Source organism: Mirounga leonina, unplaced genomic scaffold (assembly GCF_011800145.1).
Source record: "Mirounga leonina isolate KUSES-001 unplaced genomic scaffold, KU_Mleo_1.0 Mir_174, whole genome shotgun sequence".
NCBI classification, from domain to species: Eukaryota; Metazoa; Chordata; class Mammalia; order Carnivora; family Phocidae; genus Mirounga; species Mirounga leonina.
Window position 1 is genome coordinate 56142388 of NW_023270451.1, and position 22500 is coordinate 56164887.

At 35.6% G+C, this 22500-nt stretch overlaps 1 protein-coding gene across 1 annotated transcript in view; it reads left to right on the forward strand.

The window, feature by feature from the left end:
* The window catches only part of FOXP2 (forkhead box P2), a 544046-nt gene that overhangs the window by 484752 nt on the left and 36794 nt on the right, over window positions 1-22500 (forward strand). The window contains exons 10-13 of the mRNA XM_035020960.1: window positions 10860-11073; window positions 12854-12958; window positions 20366-20453; window positions 22129-22212. Of these exons, the coding sequence (XP_034876851.1) occupies window positions 10860-11073; window positions 12854-12958; window positions 20366-20453; window positions 22129-22212 (491 nt within the window). The remainder of the gene's footprint in view (window positions 1-10859; window positions 11074-12853; window positions 12959-20365; window positions 20454-22128; window positions 22213-22500) is intronic.

The following is a 22500-nucleotide window of genomic DNA, read 5'->3' on the forward strand; positions in this document are numbered from 1 at the left end:
TTGAGACTCAGGGATTTTACTCCGCACTGCTTTCAGGTGTGTGGTAAAACTGCTTGCCAGACTGCTTGCCAGAAAGCAGTGCGGAGTAAAATCCCTGAGTCTCAAGAAAAACTGCTTGCCAGTGTTTTGTTAGATATTAAATGCGTATTTATTAGTCTTGTGGCGGAAAATAATTTATAAGGGCAACCCGATTTAAGCACTATTGAATATAGCACTATTGAATATACACTGAAGACCTGCAGAGAATTAGATGAGTGGGAAGGCTAACAACACTCCATTTAACAAAAGTGAGCTGAAAGGAGTTTTGGTGGAGAACTGATAAAAAAAAAAAAAAAAAAAAGAGGTTCCTAATCTTCACACTGAAACTCTCACATATACGAAAGAGTCTGTATTTCTACAAAGCATATTCCATTCCAAGTTATGCTTTATAGGACCCCATCATACGTCATGGGACCAGATTGATCTTATTTTCTCTAAAATAAAATTGCCTGTGCATATATCGTAAAAGTTATAGCTTCAAAAAGCTGCCAACTGTATTCTTATTTGTTTTTCTGGTAAGAAAACTTTGGATGGGCTTTGGTAATACAATAATATGGTACAATAATACAACACTATAAATTATACAATTGTATATATTCATCATTTGACTCAACTTTGGGGAAATGGAAAGCATTCTTAGTTTAAAAAAAGATAATGGTAAACAAAATGACTCCTTAGGTGCTAAAATTCTTAGGTTAAAGTAAAATATCATTAAACTTCATAAAAGCACATTCTAATTTGCATTTGGATTTTGTTGGAATGAACATTAATCCAAATGGACTTTAATTATATTTGTTACAAAGGGATTCACATTGTAGTAGTATTTTTTTGTTCATTTTTCTGACTCAGTAGGATATACTGAAGAAAATCAAGGGGCGCCTGGGTGGCTCTGTCGGTTAAACGTCCGACTCAGACTCATGATTTTGGCTCAAGTCATGATCTCAGGATTGTGCGATCGAGCCCCACGTCAGGCTCAGAGCTGGGTGTAGAATCTGTTTGACATTCTCTCCCTCTGCCCCTCTGCCCCCTCGTGCTCTCTCTCTCAAATAAATAAATCTTTAAAAAAAAGAAAAGAAAATCAAGAACAATTAAATAGAAAAAATAAAATTAGGCAAATAAAAGTAAAAGTCTTTAAAATGCATACACTTTTGTTTAGGGCACATGAAATTTAAAGTTTTGTAGTAAATATTTTTCTCTTTATCAAATAACTGTCTTTGTGGCATATTTTTCCCAGAATCCCCTACTTCCCTTGACTTCAGATCCTCTAATTCACCTGACTGAATCACTCCTAGGCAATCAAGGAAGATAAAGTTTACATAGTGAAAGAAAAACAAGGCAATAAACCCACTTTTCTGCACCATTCCAGAGAGAATTGGAATAAATCATGGTTGTCACCGGGCCCATGAATGTTCTATTCATAAACTATTGTTCTCGGCAAAAATAAATACAATTTGAGGACAAATGAAGAAATAAGTTTAAAGAAAAGAAAGCTGTGTATAAATTAATTCAATGTAAACATGGATTTCTTTGGTAGAAACTACACTAAAACAGAAGCAATAAATTTATCTCACTGGTTTTTTTCAATAAAATTTATATAAAAATCTATATTTAGGATCTAATCATATAAGAATCTCCTCAGTAGAAAGAAGCGTGAGGTACCATGATTTTATTTGAGTAAAACCGTTGAAACAAACACTTCAAGAAAGTTTAAAACAGATGTTCACAGAAGCAAAATGTAATTTAAGTACAATATTCTTCCAAAACAAGCATACAAATACCTTGCCAAATAAGGAAATTTATTATGATATAACCATTTTAATAGTTTTTAAATAAAATTCTTCTTATTTCTGAGCTTTTTTTTATAGAATTATCATTTTTTTTCCTTTTTTTCTATTTGTACTGTCCGTAAAATGTATGAGAGATTAAACACACAAGATAGAGAACATCAAGGAAAAGGAAATAAATCTGAAAACACATCTGGGTTTGAGCAGAATATTTATATTTTAAACAAAAAACATGAATGTCATCATTGTGTTTTCACGGTTTAGATGAAGTAGTATGAACAGTGCCACTCTGGAGACTCACCAGCCAAACACAGGCAGAATGCGTCAGATAAAGCAGCTATAGTAAAGGAACATAATTTCGTAGGGTGGTGCTGGAATCCCAAAGCTGGAATGGAAGAAAGTAAAAAAGTAATTGTTAGATAATGTAAGCCTGGAATTATTTCTGCTCTAGCCACTGGTTATTTCAGATAAAAATATTTTAAATATTTTAAACATTTTTATTACCAGTTTCCCAGTTCACTTTGCACCAAGTTTTTGGTTGGTTGATTGATTAGCCATGGAACCAAGTAGGATTTATACATGATGATCTCATTGTGCCTTTAAAAATATGCCATATTTGAAGTATTTATCCCCATGATTTAACACAGCCTCCTCAGGCTACTTTTTAAAATTCCAACTTCTTTCAACCATATATAAAATAACTGTATGAGAATGAGACAGAAGTAACAAAATTATAATAATTTTGATAAGAGTAGGAGATTTATAGACATTTTTCTCTGTATTGCAAAATGATGTAATGTATCGTACCACCCTTTAAAGTAAATTATTTTAAGTATTAAGCATTTAAAGTCATCATGAATATTACTGTAATATTGGATTTTAATGTAAAAGAGACAATGAAATTACCATCTCTAAATGCACATATGGAGTGACTGTAGGTATACAGAAGTCAAATACAAAAGGATGGATTTGTAAATCAATATCAAATAAAATACTGATTATGAAACTATTTACTCCATGGATAGTACAGTTTATATGTCAGCTAGTAATTACTTCGTGACACATTATCGTGATCCAGTACCACTGTCTATAGGTAATAGGAAATTATTGTGCATACACTTCAAACTTTTGATATGTTTTGGCATGAGATAGAAGTCACTGTATTCCAATACACAGTATAGTCACAGGCTTCCTATGACTACGGGAACTAAAATATATGTGGTTAAAACTTTCATTCCAACTTTCTACATGTTTTTGAATTTCTAAAACTGATTTAAAACGTAAGGCTTTTGTGACCAGTCTGAAAGACCAAACAGGGAATGTTAGGATATCTAGCCAGCACTAGTTTGAACTAACACCTTCTAGAACTAGATGAGTTGGGAATGGGAGAACTGTTGAATAATAAATAAAATGAAATATTTTAAAATAAAATATAATAATGTCCTTTATGCTGAGTTAGGAATGTGCTCAAGTTTGTCTTTAGGATGAGTATTCGGCCAAAATCAGCTATTTAGCTTTGACACATTCTCTGCTTATGGAAATCTAAATAGCCAAATGCTTATTTCAACATCACTTCTTGCATCTTGGTTTTTTGCCTAATCTGTGGTCATGTGCTTGCAGAGATTGCCATTGTATCTAATCAGGGTAACAGTGCCAGCAATACGAACAACACATGTCATGCAGAATTATTGTTAGCATCTTAGTATTCCCTTTTAAATACCAATCTCCAGTTTGTGACTTGGAGGGAAACTCTCCTTTGGGGTTTTACATGCGAAAACTCCATCAGTAAGCTCTGAAGTTTAAATGTACATTTATTACTGCAGTAACAAAACTTTGCAAAGTTAACCATGAATGCTGTTAATTTTATGTATAAAAACTAACTTACAGGGCGCCTGGGTGGCTCAGTCATTAGACGTCTGCCTTCAGCTCGGGTCATGGTCCCAGGGTCCTGGAATCGAGCCCTGTGCCGGCTCTCTGCTCAGCGGGAAGCTTGCTTCTCCCTCTCCCACTCTCCCTGCTTGTGTTTCCTCTCTCACTGTGTCTCTCTCTGTCAAATAAATAAATAAAATCTTAAAAAAAAAAAAAAAAAAAAAAGCTAACTTACGAGCCTGGGTGGCTCAGTCAGCTAAGCAACCGACTCTTGATTTCAGCTCAGATCATGATCTCAGGGTCGTGAAATCGAGTCCCATGTGGGCCTCCAAGCTAGGTGTGGAACCTGCTTAAGATTCTCTCTCTCCCTCTCACTCTGCCCACCCCACCCTCCCTCTCTAAAAAAACAAAAAACAAAAACAAAGAAAACAGGAAGACTAACTTACAAAATGTTAAATACATAGGGAAATATTAAGAGGGTTGAGTTAGTTTTTGAGAAGATGTAAATAAGATAGGTGGAGATTAAATTATATCATAATTCTAATTGTCACATAATTGGTATACTCGCATGCATACATTAAAATGAATTTATCTCCATTTAAGCCATAAGTCTTTTAAAAGTTCTGTTTGTCACTTCTTTATATCTTGAAGGAAGACTCCAAAGCAGAATGTTAACTTTGCCGTATTAAAGTTTCATGATGGGGAAAACTGAGAAAATGATGGTTTTTTTAAATAAAATAATCAAACTTACAAAATGTAGCCTATAAAAATTTTAATAGTGAAATCATAGAAGGAATTTTTGTATATATCAGATGTATTCCAGTATCCCAAAAGTTCCTTCTTTAGTGGAGATATTTGCCTTTGGTCTCAGTTTTAGCCAAATAGCTGTTTTACTCCTTCTAACTCAGCATTTGGGCAAAATATACTCGGTGCACCTCTCATTAAACATACATTTTAGAGACAGGCACTACACCAGCCAGTTAAAGTAGGCCCCGAGTCAAATATAAGTCAATAATATGTTAGATTTGGCAAATTATAAATGAACACATAGATCTCTGAAGGATAGCCTCTGGAGAGGAGAACAAGGAAGCAGAGAGGTGAAGGTGGGCAGGGAAATTTAATTTTGCAGTGTATAACCTTCTCTACGATTCAGTTATTTTGGCCATGTGCATATACTAGTGTTTTTTAATGTAAAATTTAAGATGAAAAGTGAAAATTACCTGATAATAGTTCAATAATTCAGATTATTAAATATCAAATTGTTTTCATAAAATATATGAATGATACTATTTCTACCAAAATTTGCTTTTATTACTTTTAATTATAAGTAACCCTAGAACATAAGCAGAGTACTATTAAATAAGATAAGCTAATTTTAAAAATCACAGTAGACTTACTTTACATCATAATGTATAAAAATTATTTATTTAATATTAAAAATTAATTAGTAGACCTAGAAAATGAAAGGACATTGAAAGACTCATTTTTGAGTGTGAAAAAGCTGCTAATGTAATTTTTACAAATAAGTAAAGCCTTTGAAATTTTTAAACCTTGTGTGCCCCAAGGATGTATAATCTAGATGTGAATTATCAAATTTTAATTAATTCTTAGCACAGCGCCTTGTCACCCAGTAGTTACTCCACAAACTCTGAATCCAGGATTAAGGAACTATTGTTTAATTGCTTTACCTGTGGTATTACATGTGATTTGATTAGGAATTCATCCTTTTATTCATTCAACTTCCAGAAAAACAAACCTTTAATGCTTATTTGTAGTACTGGCAGTGAATGAGAGCAAGCCCAAGTCATCCTCCCAAAGCCATCTCCCATTATCATTTCTTGATTTATTGTCGTCGTGGAATTTTAATTTTAAAATTGCATAATCATACAACTTTTTGGCACTAGGATTGTCTATATTTATCCCTGAAATAAGTTACTAAGAAAATTGAATCATCCTTACTTAAGATTTTAAGTTGACTATCATTCTCTGATGGTCTGTCTAGTCCACTGATTCCCTGCTTGCCAGCACCCTAGTGTTCCGGGCACTTGAACAACTCAGTATTCATTGAGCTTTCATGCACATATATAGTACGTGCATGAAATATAAGTAACATATAAGTAACATATATAGCGGTAAGAGCTAAGGGGGAAAAAAAAAAAACTTTAAAAGTCAGGATAGGACAAAAGAAAGAAACCACAGGAAATGGGTGGGGTTGAACTTGTAGACAGGGTGGCCAGGGACGGAGTCCTAGAAAGAGGTTATGTGAGCAATGACCTAAAAATGTGAGAAGCCCTGCCACACATTAGCTCTAGAGCTAGTTACTCAACTTTTCTGTTCCTCAGTGTCCTCATCTCAAAAATGGGGATAATAATAGCGGCCTGGGGTCTTAGATTAGCTCCAAAGCGTGGAAAAGATTGGTATTCAGAAGCGCTGGGTAAGTTTCTAATAAAACAGAAACGAAGACTGAGTTGGGGGTCAGAGAAGCTGAATAAAGAGAAGTTTAGTTTTGAAGTAAGTTAATTTGGGGGGAAAAAAATCTTCAAGTTTATAAATAGGCAGCCTGCAGTTCAAGGGATGGGGCTGGAGATCACTTAATTAATCCTAAGCCTACACCCAGTATTTAAAACTGAAATAAATTAGTGTAATTGTAAAAAGAGCTTGTTCTTGTTGTTTTTCTTTTTATCCTCAAATGGCTTTGTAAAACACTGAGTTAAACAAGAGACTCAAGTTTTCTGGTATTTTTATTGTTGTTCCTAGATATCTTGGAACTGATGTACATGTTAACATTAGTCATGAGTCTCCAAGATAGGGACTGCAGACCTCTTCGATCTCTTTGATTAGGAGTGTTTAGAAGAGTACTGTTGCATAAAACACGGTTTAGGCCATACTGAACGTGTTCTAGTACTGCCTGAAAAATCAGTTAATTCTTGCAAATCAACAGAACTTCAAAACTCACAAAATTTTCAAAATTCTACAAAACTGACTGGTTCATTGTTTCATATTCATAGTTTTGTATCCATAGAAAAGAGCTAAGCGAATTGTAGATGTGAATACTGTTTTGTAATCAATGTGATAGTTTGCTTTTGCTTTTAACAGTTTTCCTCCCAAATTATCTGCACATTGGAATCATGTGTAGAGCTTCAGAAGCAGACGGATACCTGTGTCCTACCTCCAGAAATTGTGATCTCATTGGTTTGGGCTATGGTCAGGGCATTGGAAGTTTTAAAATGTCCACAAGTGAGTCTTATATGCAGACACTTTAGAGAATCTCTTTTGGACATCATCTATTCTCTGCCCCTTATCTATAATCTTTTTTTTTTTTAAGATTTTATTTATGTATTTGACAGAGAGAGACACAGTAAGAGCAGGAACACAAGCAGGGGGAGTGAGAGAGGGAGAAGCAGGCTTCCCCCCTAGCAGGGAGCCCCATGCAGGACTCGATCCCAGGACCCTGAGATCATGACCTGAGCCAAAGGCAGACACTTAACAACTGAGCCACCCAGGGGCCCCTCTTATCTATAATCTTTAAAAACCATTTCTTTCTTCGGTTAATTAAGGGTCCTTATTTGGATCATGAACAGGTGGCTTATTCATCAAATGTTTATGTGCTTAGTATTTGTTGCCATATCATTGTGATATCATGCTGATACTACTAATTTTCAACACAAATGAATAGTGTAAGAGAAGTCTGCTTTTAAAAGGTAAGTGGATACTTAGGTTAACTAAATTGATAAAATTCAAAAACTAAATTATTAATAACATCTTTAACTGATACAGTCTCTAAAAACATCTAAGAGTCTTCAGCCAAGATATAAAACTTTATCAGAATCAGCTAGTACCGTTTATAGTCCTTTAGACTTTGGCCTTACGGGATGGCAGTGCTCATGAATACTATGCCCTTCAGGAGCCACAGAACTTCCCTGTGAAAACCCAAATGCCTTCGAGAACTGTGTGAATCTGTGATAATCAATTAAATTAGCTATTACTTATTGAACACATGCCAGGCACTGCTCTCAGCACTGGGGATAGATGGGTCAAGTAAGAAATCCCTACTCTGACCAGTTTAAGATTACATTATAGTAGAGGGAGACTGATGATAACAGGTAAAACAAACAAACGAATAATATAGTTTCAGGGACTGGTGAATGATTTAAAGACAAATAAAGCAGGGTGAGGTGACAGACCACGCTAGAAGGCAAGGCGGGGCGGGGGGCAGTGGTTGCTAGGGTGGTCAGACACCTCTCGGAGGAGGTGACCCTTGAATCCTCGGGGTGAAGGGAGTGAGGAGACCATGGGAAGATCTGCGACAGAGTCACCTGTGCTGTGGGAGAGCCAGAGCAAAAGCTGGCAAGGGAGCAAACATTCGATGCATGTAAGATGCAGAAGAAAGCTAGGATAACAGAGCGAGATGTAGAAAGTGAGCAATAGACGAGGTCAGAGAGGCAGGCAAGACCCAGGCAATAAACGCTAGCACCTCACAGGCCGCAGTAGGGGTTTTGTTGTTGTTGTTTGTTCCCCTTTTTTCTTGTTGTGTTTTTTTTCCAAAGTGTTCTAGAAAGCCATCAGAGGCTTTCCCTGGAAAGCGCAACGGCCTACTTTACATTTAAAGCGATAAATTTGGGCTGATATCTGAAGAGTGTTAAATGGTAGCAGGGCAAGGGGAAAGCAGGAAGGCAGGAAAGGAGAGCCATGGTCTGGGCAAGAGTTGATAGTGGGGAAGAGAGGCCGAGTCAGATGGTGAGAGCTCCCGTGCAGAAGATGGGTGGATGCGGTCAGGAAAGAGGATTTGCTAGGGGAGCCTTGCTGGGAGGACACCTAACTCATACAGACAGGGAATCAAAAAGTTACAGTCAGAAAAGTTTCAGAATCCTAGGTTAAAGCTAGAGCTAAAGCAATAATTAATGATCTTTCTTTTAAAAAAAGATTTTATTTATTTGACAGAGAGAAACACCGCGAGTGAGGGAACACAAGCAGGGGGGAGTGGGAGAGGGGGAAGCAGGCTTCCCGCTGAGCAGGGAGCCCGATGCGGGGCTTGATCCCAGGACCCTGGGATCATGACCTGAACCGAAGGCAGATGCTTAACAACTGAGCCACTGAGGCACCCCAATTAATGATCTTTATATAGAAATTATTTCCTATGTAACCGAGAAATACCTTCCTTTATTAAGCTATTCTCTTTTATACAGGAAAAATAGCTTTTAATAACTGGAAACCTGAGTTAGCCTGCCTTTTCTTCAATCTTAGGCTGTTTTAAAATCTTCAGGAGCCAGAATCACAAAAATGATAGCTTTCAGGAAAACTATCTGTAAGAAATTGTGATAGGCATAGCAATTTAAGGTTACCACAGTGATGAATAATTTGACCAGAAGTTATGTTTGGAGCAGTGGGAATTCTTCTGTCACTTTGGGCTACTTACCCCGATGTCCGGATTGATGATTTTTCTACTTGTAGGGGTAGGGGCGAGAGGGCTCACTCTCCTCGCCATCATGTTCTGTTATCATCCCCTAGTCTCCCCTGCCTGTCTGTCCTGCTCCTATCCCACACACCTCTGGATGGATCCGCATCACTCAGAGCATCTGGGGTAGGGGGGTGGGCATAGTTTGACAAGGACTCCCACCCTCGTGGTAGACGTTGTAGATGAACGTAATAATAAAGCACCTGGACTGTGGAGCCACCGTGCATTGGGTTTGAGTTCTGTCCACTAGTTATGAGCGTAGTGATTTGGTAACATCTTTCATCTTTCTAAACCTCCATGTCATGCCCTCATCTATAAATTGTAATGATTCCTAACATCAGGTGAGGTTAATTGAGGTTTTGAATGTAAAGCACCAGACTATAGCAGATGCTGAATAAGGGATAGCAATCATAATTACAACTGCATTTCCCCCTGTATATCTCTGATTCAGTAGTTTTCATATTTTTAATATAATATTTTCAGAGCAAAGGCATTCAAATCAAACTGCCTGGATTTAAATCAAAGCTCTACCACACAGAAGCTTTGTGACCTTACGGGGGGGGGTGGGAGGATGGGTTAGCCTGGTGGTGGGTATTGAGGAGGGCACATTCTGCATGGAGCACTGGGTGTTATGCACAAACAATGAATCATGGAACACTTCATCTAGAACTAATGATGTAATGTATGGGGATTAACATAAGAATAAAAAAATAATAAAATAAAATAAAAATCATATAAAAAAAAAAAGAAGCTTTGTGACCTTGGATACATTTTTGAACCTCTCTCACTTTGTTTCCTTATCCATGAACTAGTTAAAATATAGTTATTGACGCCATTGGATTTAGTGAGTATTAAGAAGCATAAGGTATAGAAAGAATACACGAAGTCATAGTACTTGGCACATATAAGTACTATTTTATAAGTCAAATACTGTAAGCAATAATCTCTCAATTCCTTATTTCAAAATTATAGTTAAAAGCTAAAGCATTTTGTCTTGATTTTCTGTTTTCTTTCTTCATAAATCTGATAAATTGCATGATCTGAACCAGGGTGTTGTTTAAAATGAGTAGTTCATTTATTCTGTCAGTCATAAAATGAGGTTTCTGTATTATCTGCTTAATTGGTCCATGTAGGTAATCATATTGGCTTATTTAGCACCTCCAAGTGAAACTCAATTATTTTGTTTGCCTGTCTGAGAGAGCAAACTAAAACTTTGTCAAAGTTAATTGTCAAATGTATTTTCCTTCTAAGCTGAATGTTTACTGTTTTTCCCTGATGTCTTTTTCCTGACATTTTTGTTTATCATCCTCCCCCCTCTTTTTCTTTTCATTTCTTTTGATATATCTCATTTCCAATTCTATTTCTTTTTCAGTTCCTCACTGATAAAAACTTAATACTAGCAATAAGCAAAAGCTGCTGTTAAAAGTTGAAAAAGTTTAATTTTCAAATAGAACTTGCTGGGTTTTTCCATTAATCCTTGATATTATTTCCAATAGGATCATTCCCTACCATTCCCAAATTGGTAGTCTTGAGCAAATAACTGATTATTCACGGGAAAGGCTATGGTTCTGATGGTATAGAGTGATTTATTATTGTATATTAATTATGCTGGTAACATCACTTTTGTTGTTGGCATTAATCTGGTAATAACACTAAGCTTGTTATATGAACTTTACCTTGTTTTATTAGTGGGGCTTTCTTTCGTTTTATAGCTGGCTTAAGTCCTGCTGAGATTCAGCAGTTATGGAAAGAAGTGACTGGAGTTCACAGTATGGAAGACAATGGCATTAAACATGGAGGGCTAGACCTCACTACTAACAATTCCTCCTCGACTACCTCCTCCACCACTTCCAAAGCATCACCACCAATAACCCATCATTCCATAGTGAATGGACAGTCTTCAGTCCTAAGTGCAAGGCGGGACAGGTAAATCTCATGAGATTTATTCTATATTTATCTGTCACCAACTTTTACTTCCACCATTCATAAAACTGAAGATTATGATTTGTACTTAACAGGGACAGAGTGTATAGGACAAATTAAATAGAAACCTTTAGATTATTTATCTTATATATTATTTTCATTACAGAAAACAGTTCAAATGCTTGCAGTTTGATGGATTTGGTGGGGAATTTGCCTGAAGAAAGTTATTTTTTAATAAGTACACGTGGAATTATTGTGTCAACATTATTTTTATGGCTAATATGTTGTGATGAACCAGATTGCTGAAATGAGAATATTTTACCATTTTTAAACTTAAGAACCCCTTTTGAATAATTAAAGCTGCATCCACATCCCCCCTTAGCATATGCTTTAAAACATGTGCTTAATATGTGTTTAAGAACACGTCCGTAGATATCAGAGAATCAATATACATAAGGATATAAACACAGATGTAATAAACCAGAAGATGGAATATCTGGTTTGCCTTTTTTGTTAGTGTAGCATGATGGAATTTATAAATATATAAACATAAACTTACGGTGGTAACTGAATAAATTTGACTCAAAATTCATAAAGAAAAATTACTTGCTTTCAGTTACCAACATTGAATTATGTTAGATGATTTTCAACTTACTGTTTTACTTTAGTTGTATAAAAACTGCCCTTGCAAAAGGAGCACCCATGTACTTTTGTCCATTTACTTCCATTCATTTAAGCATAAAGCCATCTAATCAGGTTCCTTTAAAGCAATTTACATAAAATATATAAGCTAAAACATTGCTCAACATGAAAAATATCTTTTTAAAGGATGAAACATAAGTTCAGGATTTCTTAACAGAGTGACTTAGGCTCCTGTGGCATTTAGCTGTAAAGACTACATATTTGAGTGGAGTGGATTGATAGTATTCTGTTGTGTAATATGAGTACCTGCCTAGCGGCAACAAATTCTTTCTCCTAAACAAATTTTTTTTTAGAGAAACGTATATTTGATTACAGTACAGTTTAAAATAGGATGCTGGAATTTGGTGGTGTTTCTGGTCTTCATTTGAGTATCATGAAAAATTTTTCTTGTTAGTTTTCATTATTATAAAATGGTATGCTTCTGAATGCTTCCATGCTGTTGTTTTAATTGAGATTAATTTGATGATTATATATTGCAGAAGTTGGTTGATTTTCCTAGGATCTCTCTATCTGACATAATACTCACTTATCAAAAGTCTTTGGTGATTATGGAAGGATATAGCTAATAAATACTGTTCCAAAGTAGAATTTTTTTAATCAGCTGTAACTAGTGGAAATATAATATATGGTCCACACATAAATATTAAGCAATTTAAATGATCCTAAAGGTCCGTATCGTCTTTAAAAAAGTGCATTTCAAAAATCTTATGGTGGCTGTCCTATTACCTTCTTAAAAACACAGGTTTATTTCACTTGACCACATATGAATATATATTTTTTATTTAGAGGTAAATGTTACATTAAGGTCATATGGCAAGATTAGCATATGATATTATACAGTCCTCTTAGTTTTTCATCCTTTATTAACAGTCATCTTTGGCTCTATTTCTCCTCTAATTGGAACATCATCTAGCCTTGGCAGTTGAACTATTCAATAGAACGATTAAATTTTTCTGACTGCTCTGAGCTGAATTGACCTGTTTTGACCTGTTTGTCACTGATCGTAACCTGACAGGTGCTAGCAGCCTGCAACGATTATGGCTTTTTGAGATGAATCTGACGCCGTGTTCTTTTGCTACAGCTCGTCGCACGAGGAGACTGGGGCTTCTCACACTCTGTACGGCCATGGAGTTTGCAAATGGCCAGGCTGTGAAAGCATTTGTGAAGATTTTGGACAGTTTTTAAAGTAGGTTTCTTACCTTTTTCAGGGAAGGGGGTGGATTATGTGGGAGTGTTAGGCGCATTGTTGTAAATAAACAAGACAAAGCTGAAAGGAGGAAGTCAAAGTCCGTCATCAGGCACACTGCGCTTTCTGTGTGTTCCAACAAGTGCATGACCGAAGTCAGGCTTCGGTCTGAGTTCGGAAGAGAAGGTGACCTCGTCTTTACCTCTTCATCAAAATATTTTACAAATCATTCAATAGAGGTTTTTGAATGAACGGAAAATAGTAGCCCACAGTAATAGTGTCATTAATTATTAGGAGACATGTGCAGGCTTCACTTAAATTTCCAAGTTTTTAATAAAAAATTTAAGTAAAATTACTTGAGGAGTCATAGAATATATATAATTTCAAACAGACATATTTTACGGGTTTATTTTTTTTAATCACAAGCTTGCTATTCCTTACTTTAAATAATGATATTTAACATACATATATTTAACAATAAGAGCGATGACATGAAAGTTAAAAGAGGCTAAAATTTTAAGAAATACATCTATTTCATCTACATTGTTACTTGTTGCCCTCAGAATCAGAGGGCAATGTGCATGGCTGTGTATCTGTATGGTAAATTACATGGCTTCTCTAGCTTAAAATCAAAATTTGGTGTACCCTTAATTTCTTCATACAGTGATAAATATTTTTTTTAATTTTAAGAGGTTCCTTTGCAAATGAGAATATCCATCTTTTATGAAGCATTTTCCATGCACAATTCTGCTATACAAGAGATCTAAACAGAGAGCTACAGATAGGTTTATGGAGATGAGTAACTTCACAGGCTGAGACTCTTATGTTGTCATGGAGCAGCTAACAGGGTGAATGAACTGTTTCATGCTTCATCAACAATTAAGTTAATTAGCTCATTTGAAATTGCACTGCTTTGTTGCCAGGATGTTGGCAGAAACATCAAAAAGATGTGTTTACAAATGGTAGACTACAGGGTATAGAGTAAAAGCACCTTAACAACAAGGCGCAAGTACTTGGCACCATAATAACTTTATAACGGAATTACAGTAAGACTTCCACAAGGGTTTTTTTCAACTTTTTTCCATTTCTGACCAATGAAAAGAAAATCTGCTTCCTATATTACTTTGGCATTTGTAAACGGCCTTAAATAAAAATTTGCACTCCTGTTATACCAGAACAGTAGTGAGCTACCATTTTGTTGGGTATGAAAACTGATTCAACTGTTCTAGGCAAAGAGGGCATTTCAAATGTTAGGTAACGTTGCTCACGTTTTCCTCTCTAAGAAAATAGCATTTGTTAAAACAAAGACAAAATATAGGGACATTAATTTTTAACAGCTAATTTCGTATTTCTTCATTCGAATATACTCATCCTTATCAAAATGTTATGTTATTCCTTATCATTAAGATTCTTAAGAGGACTATTGCTACTATTTCTTAAATATGACCATTTAAGCCATAGAACTTGCCCAGTCACCATTTTATTGCTCCAGGTTGTTCTCGCTGACAAAATTAAGAGTAAGTTTTTAAGAAAATATACATATTTTTTCCTTCAGTGTCATTTCCTTTATAGCACATGGAAAGGAACACACTTATTCATCTCAAATATTTATATATAGGTATTTATTACTAACAAGCAGATGAATATGAACCCTCATTTTACCCTCCATGGTTCTTTTTCACATTCATGCTAGTATGTTTTAGAAACTAAGAGAAACTATAGGGGGGCGGGGGTAAAAAAAAAAAGAAAGAAAGAAAGAAATTACAATTAAAAAAGCATTTCCTTTCAATTAAATACCAACTTTGGTTCCAAAGGCTATTTTTCCAACCCATTAACTTCATAGAGATGACAGAACAAATGACAGTAGATTGTAAGGTCTTTTTTTTAGTCCATTTTTGTTATGATATGCTTTAGATTCTCTTACTCAGAAATCTGTGATAAATTCTGTTAATAGAGGTACTGCCCGTGTCCGGTGCTGCAAAAAAGTATGTATTAGATACATTTCTATGCCGGTATTGTCTTCTTTCTTAACGTGTGTGGGAAATTTAAGAAGACATAATATATTTTATTAAGTTAATCAAGTTCAGTTATTCAGAAAAAAGTTTAGTGTCTGTGTGGAAAGTGAAATGAGGAAGTCACCACCACTAATATGAATTTTCTTGGAAATAAGATTTTGCTTTTCTTTTGTAATACTGGGAGAATTGAGTCTTGGGGGAAAAGCATGTCAGACAAGTCAAAGAGCTGTGAAAGGTTTTTAGCTCCCAGTTTTCTTGTTTACTCTTCTCCAGAAACTTTATATCCAGTGTTTATTATAAAACGTTTTCTGAGAACATATTGTTGTGGCATTTTTATTTCTGAAATGCACTCAAAATAAATGTATAGCTTGAGCTTTACTCTGGTACCAGACAACATATCCGTCGGTTTGAAATAAAAGGAATCCATTCGTTATTACTATTTAGCCTACATACGTTAAATAACAAAGGATAGTAGAAAATACATTAAGAGTCCCAAATCCCCCTTTTCACATCATATCCCCAAATAAACTAGTAGAATCCCTTTGTTTTTGCCCAGCACCAAATGAATAGCCAGCAGAGGACAGTTGCTTATGTATAACGTACATATGGTTCGTCTTACGTATATTCTGTAATACTCAATGACGTATTCTTTTCCTCTGAATGAAGGCTAAGTTAGAAACTGTTATTTGTAGCAGCAAAGATAAAGGCAAGAAAAATAAAATATAAGGAAGAAAGTCCAGGCTAAAAAGGTATTTAGGAAGATTTTTGAATTTTACTGTAGGTGTTGACAGAAACTAACCATTTTTCTGACCACTAATTGAGGACCTCACTAGATCACTAAAAGCATTTAATACTACTTCTTCATTACTGTCTTATAAATGCCAAAGTGTAATAACATCTGACAAAACTTGAGCATAGTTTGTCTGCAAAATTAATTATCATTCCATTGGACCTAAGTCAGCTTGATGTAGTTGGATTGACTTTTAGAGCTTAAACCAAAAGGTTTACAATATAGCATTCCAGTTAGCAGACAAGTGTTCTTGAATCTGCACGCCCAGATGCCAGCAAATAAAACATGGTCTGAAATCCAAAGGTGGAAATGCTCTCCACGAAGAAAGGCAGAAGGATTAGTGTCCATAAAAATATCAATCTATTAAAGAGTCATTAGTTGATGAACGTACATGAATTGCACCTATTACAAAACTAAATTTTTAAGGCTTGGCACTGTATATAGTGCCTTAGAAAAGGTAGTGGATACAGAATAGTTTATTTCATGGAAATTTGTTGTCTTTTTCTCTTGCAGCTGACTACTCTAAAAATTATGCTCTTACTTAGTGTGTATTGCCTATTTCTTTGTCTTTGACTAGGCAGCATGGCTACAAAATTATGACCTCAAGAAGGCATTCTTTGAACTTGTCAGAATGTTGTTTCTTTTGGTGACAGTGCCCCCATCTCTCAAAACTAAGGCATCTCACATAATCAGCTAAATGAATAGTGACAGCTAACATTTTGTATTTAAACTCCTGTCAGTGTTTAAACATAAAAAGCTTGATGCAAAATAAATCAAACACCAGTGATATGCAAGTGAAACATTTTGTTAAAACAGTCTCTGACATACTTGGATTTAAATCTGATCCCTTTTTAGCTTATAAAATGTTATAACTTTAAATGAATTTGAAAAATCCAGAGGTTAAAATTGAATTGCTAATCTGGGGTATGTATAATTGAAGTTACCACATGCGTTCATAACCTTAAAAGCTTTGTTAAAGAGAATTGTGCACTAAATAAATTGGAAGGATCCTTCCTTACTTTTCGTCCTCCTGAAATGCTTGCTTAATTGTTTTGAGAAAGAATGTTACTGCCTATTTATGTTTTTGTTTCTAGTTCACGCTACCTACCTAGCACACGGATTCCATGCGGTTTTGAAAGAACGTCAGTCGACCACATCATTTATTCCATTTTGAAAACAAAAATCAATATACCTATAAAGTGACCCATAAATTAGAACTGGTTCACACAATGTTTGTTCAGTGCTGCCTTTCTGAAGGCACCTTTTGCGTTTTTTCTTCACCTCTCTGTTTGAACTGCAGTCTCAGTAAGAGGCTCATTAGGGGACATTAGGGACTGGAGCTAACCAGAATTCCAGAGCTTGCTTTGCTCTTATTAATGCATAGTAGAGTAGAATGCATTTAAATATTTCATAGGCATTCAGTAATTTGTGTGTAATCGCCTTGTTAGCAGACCAGTAGAAGTAGAACAGGCCTGTGAAATGGTGTTAGTGATTGCATGGGTAATTTACAGACCTTTGCCATCGGAAGGAGTATTATTGTTGGCTAGTATGAAGCTGTGAAATAGAACTAGCAGTAAGTAAAAAAAGAAACTTAATACAGGTTTTGTAACGAGCATCTTCAGGGATAACAACCCCACTTGGTCCTTTTGACGCAGCTGTAGTTTATGACATAGGCAGTATATCAAATGCATAAGATGGTATTATGGAGCATTCATAAGAAAAGGGTATTTGCAACATTAGCTCCAACTTCCTGCAAGGGACATGATTAAATGATTAATGAGATGTCCCTTCGCATATGCATTCTGAAACAGCAATCAGGCCCTGACTGAGAAAACCCACCAATCCTCTCATTTTTCAGTATCATCTCATTCTTGATTTATAAATCATAGAGAATTTTTGAACAGCAATATGTAGTACCTGAGATAGTTATAAAAACATAAAAGAGAATAATTTGGGCACAAAATAGTCCTAAATACATAAATTCATAATTTAATGTTAATAGCCTATTTATTTAGTCCTATTGCATTGTATTTATATCCGACACTATTTCTGTACTTTGATTGGCATAATTAAGTAGGGGGAATGAACAGGCACTACTATTTTACATATCACTGGTAAACAATAGCGAGGAAAGGAGAAGGGAGATGTGGCAGAGGTATGTATGTGTTTTTCAAGTTCTCAGTAATCCACTGGAGGCTGTTCTATAAATGATCATTGAAGGGCTGCAAGCTAGCCTATAATTACAGGAAAGAAAGTGGCAGCTCTGGCATTTCATAACTATGTGTCCTCGAAAAGTGCTTTGTGAGTTTGTCACCAATGATAATTTAGATAGAGGCTCATTACTGAACATCACAACACTTTAAAAACCTTTCGCCTTCATACAGGAGAATAAAGGACTATTTTAATGGCAAGGTTCTTTTGTGTTCCACTGAAAAATTCAATCAAGACAAAACCTCATTGACTATTATTGTAGTCTACAGTCTCTATTCTAATAAAAGCTGCATAGATAAATTGAATAGGTCTCTAAGACCCCAGTATATAATGCAAACATTTTGTACTTTTTTAGTTCTTTAAATATAGGATAATGATTATCACTCAGAAGTAAACAAGTGTAAAAAACCTTCTCAAAAGGTGATTTTATGCAAAAATAAACATGTTATACTGAATATATTTTTTTTCCTGTGAAGCTAAATATTCTACTTATCTTGCTCCTTTTACACTCAGAGCTTTGTGTACAGCTAAAGCATTTTTTAAGATATGCATCATTTAGACTGATTGTGGAATAAATATATGTGTGTGCCCCAAGAGTTCCCGGTGTAAAAAACCTTAAGAAAATACAGCAATATTAAGCCTTAAGAACATGACTCCTATTGTAGTACATTGCCAGATAATTATATCATTGTTCAATAAAATTGTGAGGAAAACCTGAAAAACACTGTTTAAACGGCCTGTTAATTAAGAATTAGTGACACTTTACATCCTAAGCTGACCTCTGGCTCCTTCCACGCCTCCTTTCCAGAAAGAGTGAGTGAATTTTAGTTCTCGTTACAGTTAGGTTCCTAACAGAACCGAATGGAGCTAAGCTTAGAGCAGACAGGTGTGGTGAAGAGCCTCTCCTGCCCTCTGACCACACACCTCAAACTTGACCTTACACACCTCGCTATTTTAGTCCACAGTTTCTCTTCAACCAAGAATGACAACTGTGCCAAGATACATGGAGATTTTGTTGTCATGATCAGTGAGGAGGTACTGAAAGGAACAGATTTAATTTATCAAGGGATGGGGCAGAATGGAACAAAGGTTTCTAATAGTGGAATCTAGATCTTCTAGCAAATAAAACTGCTGATTTATAAATTAGTTCTTTCTTGGAAACACCATTTTAACTCTTCTTCGTGTGTGTTCTATATGTCTGCAGATTTTTTTTCTGCTTCATTATTGATCTCAAGAAATATAGGTGAATAATTTGAATGGACACAAAAACATATTTGTTGAATTCAGCATACTTAGGGTTGTCCTAAACTTTTTGGGTTATTACACCATTCTAAATGGTATTTGCACCCAGATAGACAAATAGATAAATTCTTATTTAATCTTGTGAATAATTTGCTCCGTATTTCACCTATATGCATAGATGAGAACATCTCTTAAATTGCTGTCTTACTTTGTTCATTGGTGAAATAGACCCACCAAAGGATACTAAATTGCGTGAAGATTTTTTTTTTTTTAACTTTAGGAGGCAGCAAATAAATTATATAACACAAATAACAAAGAATATATTATTGAATATTTTCGTGTTCATTGGAGATGCTGCCCTACTGAATTACTTTTGGTGTATTAACATACCACTCATTAAAGAGATCTTTTTTAATATTATGCTATAATAATGATAACAACAACAGACGAGTACATAGTCAAGATTAGAGTAAGATGATGAGAATGTCTTATCTTTCACCACTTTTGTGTGAAATGAGGATAGATGTCTCCCAAATAGGACACTAGACATGAAATGTCAATCTTATGCTTCTGATTACCAGAATCTTCAATGTACTTTATTTATTAGTAACAGCAAGTGATCATTCTTCATAAGTATTGATGTTTCCAAGGGATGATAATTTGCCATCTTTACATAATTCACACCACATCCTGGTGAAATAAGACATCGCTCACTAAACAACATCATAGGAACCACAGGCTGTTTTAACGGAAATGGAATAGAGAATTGCCTTTGTTCTCTTCAGAATTACTTTTGGTTCATATATTTAAAAGGTGCCCTTTTTAAAAAAAAAATGACACAAGTATATGAAGTACATCTAGTGATTTCTACTATTATTCTGTAAATGGTTTGGGGAAATATTTTTTTGTAATAACTGATAAGCTTAGAGACGATGCCGTTTTTCTGCCATTTGAGGGGTCTCTGCATATGACATACATAATTTTCACTAAACACATAAGCACATTTAACTTTTCTTTGTATAGTTTCAGGGTGTTCCTTTTTCCCACCATGGAGGAAAATACGGCTTCAGCATTGTGCTTTTTAAGGGGAGCGTATACCACGAACATAGACGTAGCTTGACTTTGTGTTTGTGTTTTGTGTTTCATTAGGCACCTTAACAATGAACACGCGCTGGATGACCGGAGCACGGCCCAGTGTCGAGTGCAAATGCAGGTGGTCCAACAACTAGAAATACAGGTTTGTTGGGTGCTCTCTTCATGGACCCCTTTCTCAGATTTCTGGTGCGTTAAATTGAGTAACGGGTAGATCCCGAGTCTTTTAACACAATGGCTAGTAGAAATACGTGGGGTTTTCATTTGTTTATAACGATGGCAGCGACTGATGATGCAGGGGGCGCTGCTGTAGTTTAACATCCTTATCACTTAGACCTCTCTAACCTTTAGACCACGTCATATAGATTTGGGTATCCCAAAAGAGCCAACTCTAAGTTTTTTTCCCTAGTAGAAGTTAGACTAAACTCCACAGTTGGATACGATTTTATCACTGAGACAGTTTTCACATGAGCCGATCTTGATTTGTTCCATCAGATTTTATAATGTAGCAAAAAAAAGTCTTTACTATATCATGCCTGTCAGATACCACCCTGAGCCCCCCCCCCCCTTTTTTTTTCTTTTCAACTTCTGGTGTTTTTTTAATTAAAGAACTTGCAGAGATTCTTAAGACTTACCTTTACTAGAATAATGGCCGGTCACCTATAATACTATGGACGGTAATATGTATGTGTTGTTTCCGATGCTGCTAATTTAAGTTTAAAAACACTGCTGTTAATATTGAAACAGAATTTGGTCAAAAATAAATAGAGCTCATAAAACTGATCAGAAAGTAATTGTGTCACTCTATCATTCCTGTTATGTTTTTACCAACCCTTTAAAGCTTTGGCTAATACTTCCTCTTAAAGATTTTTTTTTTTTCTCAATCAAACCAACACTTCATTTCATTTTATTAAACATACAGTTTCTTTTTCTAAACGCATTACTACGTCTTAAATTGTTTTAAACTCATCACATCACGGCTGTTTTCCAGAGAGCTACTAAAAACATTTTACTTTGACCTGTAAATAATCAAGAACACGTAAAAAACATCATGACTGCTGTAGTTTGAAAAGCTTTTTGTAAACCTGTTTACCATTTATAAAAGGTAGACTAAAACATAAGAGTTTAGCTGATGATCCAGTTTGCAGTGTGACCAATTATGCCTCCTTTCTTTTTCTTTTTCTTTTTTTTTTCTTTTTCCTCCCTCTGCTGTGTCTGACTGATGGAGAAGTAAGGTCCGTCAGTTGTAATGAGACCCAGTGCAAGTGTAGATGCCGACTCCCGTGGCAGAGTTCAGCGTTTCACACTGCCTGGTCTCTGTCACTCTATTGAATTAGATTGATGATGGCAGATTGCAGGGGGCACTAACTGGACCTCAGTGGGAATGCATGAAGTGTGTAGACAATCCTGGCAGGCACTTCGCTTTGAGAACCCTTCACCCCTTCACAGCTGTTGGCACTAGTCCATTGCTAACAGTGTCCACAGGACTTTAAAAGACACCGTGGGCCTTCTAATTTATGGTTTCAGTAACTTGTTACTGTCGAGGCAAGTGTGACCTCAATTCTCTTATTGACAAAAAGATGAAGTGTTATTTGTTTTCTCTGACCTTTTAACATAAGGAAAGCTATAAAAGTTTTCCGCGCCCCCCGCCCCCCCATAGCCAAAGTTGCATTTCCTCCCAGATAAGTTCCTACTGACACAGACTTTTATATGCGGGAATCATTACTCTGAGACAAGCTCAATGATAAGATGTATCACTGCCATAAAATAGCCGTATCAGTCATTTCTAAAACGCTTCTGATCTCACTCTTTCTTAACAGCTTTCTAAAGAACGCGAACGTCTTCAAGCAATGATGACCCACTTGCACATGCGACCCTCAGAGCCCAAACCATCTCCCAAACCTGTAAGTGCATATTGCTTTATAAACAGTAAATAGCTCTACCGAGGTAACAGACTAAGAAAATGAACAATTTAGTGACAGTTAGAAAACAATGAGTGTGATGAAAAATGTGGCAATAAAATGAAAGTAAAATGCAATCGCTTGTCAAATTGTATGTTTCTTTTAAAGTAATGCTATCTTTTACAAAATCTATCCAATCTACACCGTGGGTGACACTAAACAAAGTACACCTATCAGCGCACAAATCACCGCCTTGAGGCTGAAGCCGGACAGAATATCTTTCTGTGATAG